This window comes from Cucurbita pepo, unplaced genomic scaffold, assembly GCF_002806865.2.
Source record: "Cucurbita pepo subsp. pepo cultivar mu-cu-16 unplaced genomic scaffold, ASM280686v2 Cp4.1_scaffold002213, whole genome shotgun sequence".
Taxonomy (NCBI): Eukaryota; Viridiplantae; Streptophyta; class Magnoliopsida; order Cucurbitales; family Cucurbitaceae; genus Cucurbita; species Cucurbita pepo.
The window spans coordinates 1-2069 of NW_019648298.1; the positions used below are offsets into that span (position 1 = coordinate 1).

The window sequence follows — 2069 nt, forward strand, 5'->3', positions numbered from 1 at the left end:
TTTCCTCCATCTGCAGGGTAAAGAATCGACGAGTCGCATGGGGCCGTGAAGTCTGCGTCTACCTTGACTTTCGCTAACCGAATACCTGGAGATGTTCAACAATACATCTTAACTTACATGTATCTCGACTAACCTCATCGCACAAAAGAGATTCATGTAATCCATAGCTCGCCCTATCGGTTTTGGTTATATAACAATCAACACAGACAACCCATCAACATCAACCCTTTAAGATACTTCAATTGATATTGACATTTAAATCCTTACTTTGGCCCGTTACGTATTGCTGACATGACAATCTCACGGTTCTAAAATGTATTTGCTAGGGAGAGGTTTCCACACCCTTATAAGGAATGCTTCGTTTCCCTCTTCAACCGGGTTGAAAATAACTGTTATTTCAACCAATTGTAGAGTGAGCACATAACAATATTGCATAGAGACTCACTTCTTGAAGGAGCTCTGCCACGCGAGACGTTGGCACGTGTAGACGTGCCATTCACAGCGCCGCCATCCACCCAGTCGTATGCCTTAATGTGCATGGTCCCAAAGAGAAGCTTGCTAAAGACTGTCATTCCAGGATGGTTGTGAAGTGGAATGACACCTGAAGGAGGCAAGCAAAATATTCCCATCTGCACCACAAATACAACACACACGGTCAAAAACTGTACAAATTTAAGAGCCTTCCACAACTAGATTGCTCTCTAATAAAGCAAATGAAAATGCATACAGAGAATTTGTTGCTCTCATAAAGGTGCAAATATGTTATAGGAGGAGTTCGTCGACCGGCTGTCGTCCGAAAATACGGCATCTCCGGCGACAACCCAACATCTACTGGCTCCATTTTATCTATATACAACAAGATTCATTATCAGTAACACAAAAACAAACAGCTACACTAAGTGAAGAAATGACAATAACACAAAACAGACCAATTGGTTTTGATTGAGTTACTCTGAAAACCATCCCAACAAGCTCCTAATTTGCATATGAACTTAAGAAATTGAAATGGGCTTAGCTCATTCTATAATCAAAACTGAACTATGTGGACGTTGAAGCTAATCATTATCCAACCAATATAGCTCAAGCACCAATATCAAGAACAGACATACCACGAAGAAAAATAATAAATAAATAGATACTCAGCACGTGCAGCAGGCAGTGCAAGTTGCAGCAAAAAACAGAGCTAAAATATACAATCCAACAGGACATTGAAAAAAACACATAAAACCCAACACAAAAGCTTTTCACAAACGAGGTTCGTACAATTTGTACACATTAAAAAAATGGAAACAGACAGGCTTATGATTACAACACGAAACTACATTATCAATCAGAATTGGGAATTCAATTCAATTCAATTCAATTAACAATGAGGTTCAGAATTAAATACAAAAACAAACACATACCCAGAACATCTCGTACCCGTTCAATATCCTCAAAAGGGGGAACGATTCCAATCCCACCAGAAGCAAATACTTCATTACAAGTTTCATAGAGTTTCTGAACCGGCAACGGCGAGGACTTCCTAGTCCGCCGCCGGTTCTTTCTCGACTTGTTATTCGTAGTTGTTTCTTTACGTAATTCACAAAACTGTTTCCCCTTGCGATCAGCCAGATATCGCTCAATCCCCATTAACCCACCAAAAATTGGTCGAAATTGGAGGGGGGAAGTGAAAAATTAGTGAAATTAGGGAAAAGGGTCCCCGAAAATAAGCGAAAAAGGATAGGGAAAAACGGAGAACTGGATAGAATCGAAAAGCGAAAAGGCCAAGAAACAGGGGAAGAGGGTACAGATTAGTAGCGATTGAAAGAAGGTGTAAAAATGGTCATCTCCGTATGGAGAAGAAATGGAAAGAATGGAGTCAGAAGGGGTATAAAAGGGAGAGGTTTCCGCACAGAAAGAGAGAGAAAGAACGATGGGTTTGAAGAAGAGAAAACCAGGGGCCATTCCCACCATTCCAGTGGGCTGTTCCAAACAGTGGTTTTTTTTTTTCTATTTTTTTTTTCAGGTGGGGTTTATTTTCCCCCTCACCAAATTTCACACTTAAAAATTTCTTCTTCTTTTTTTTT

General features: G+C 40.1%; 1 protein-coding gene across 1 annotated transcript; it reads right to left on the reverse strand.

Moving 5' to 3' along the window:
* Window positions 1–5: 5 nt before the first annotated feature.
* Window positions 6–1901, reverse strand: LOC111786638 (plant cysteine oxidase 2-like; the record flags this gene model as incomplete). Its single annotated transcript, XM_023666872.1, has 4 exons — window positions 1407–1901; window positions 728–846; window positions 446–629; window positions 6–85 (listed from the first exon to the last, which is right to left on the reverse strand). Coding segments are annotated over exons 1-4 (609 nt in total), but the record flags the coding sequence as incomplete, so codon positions are not given.
* Window positions 1902–2069: the final 168 nt, after the last annotated feature.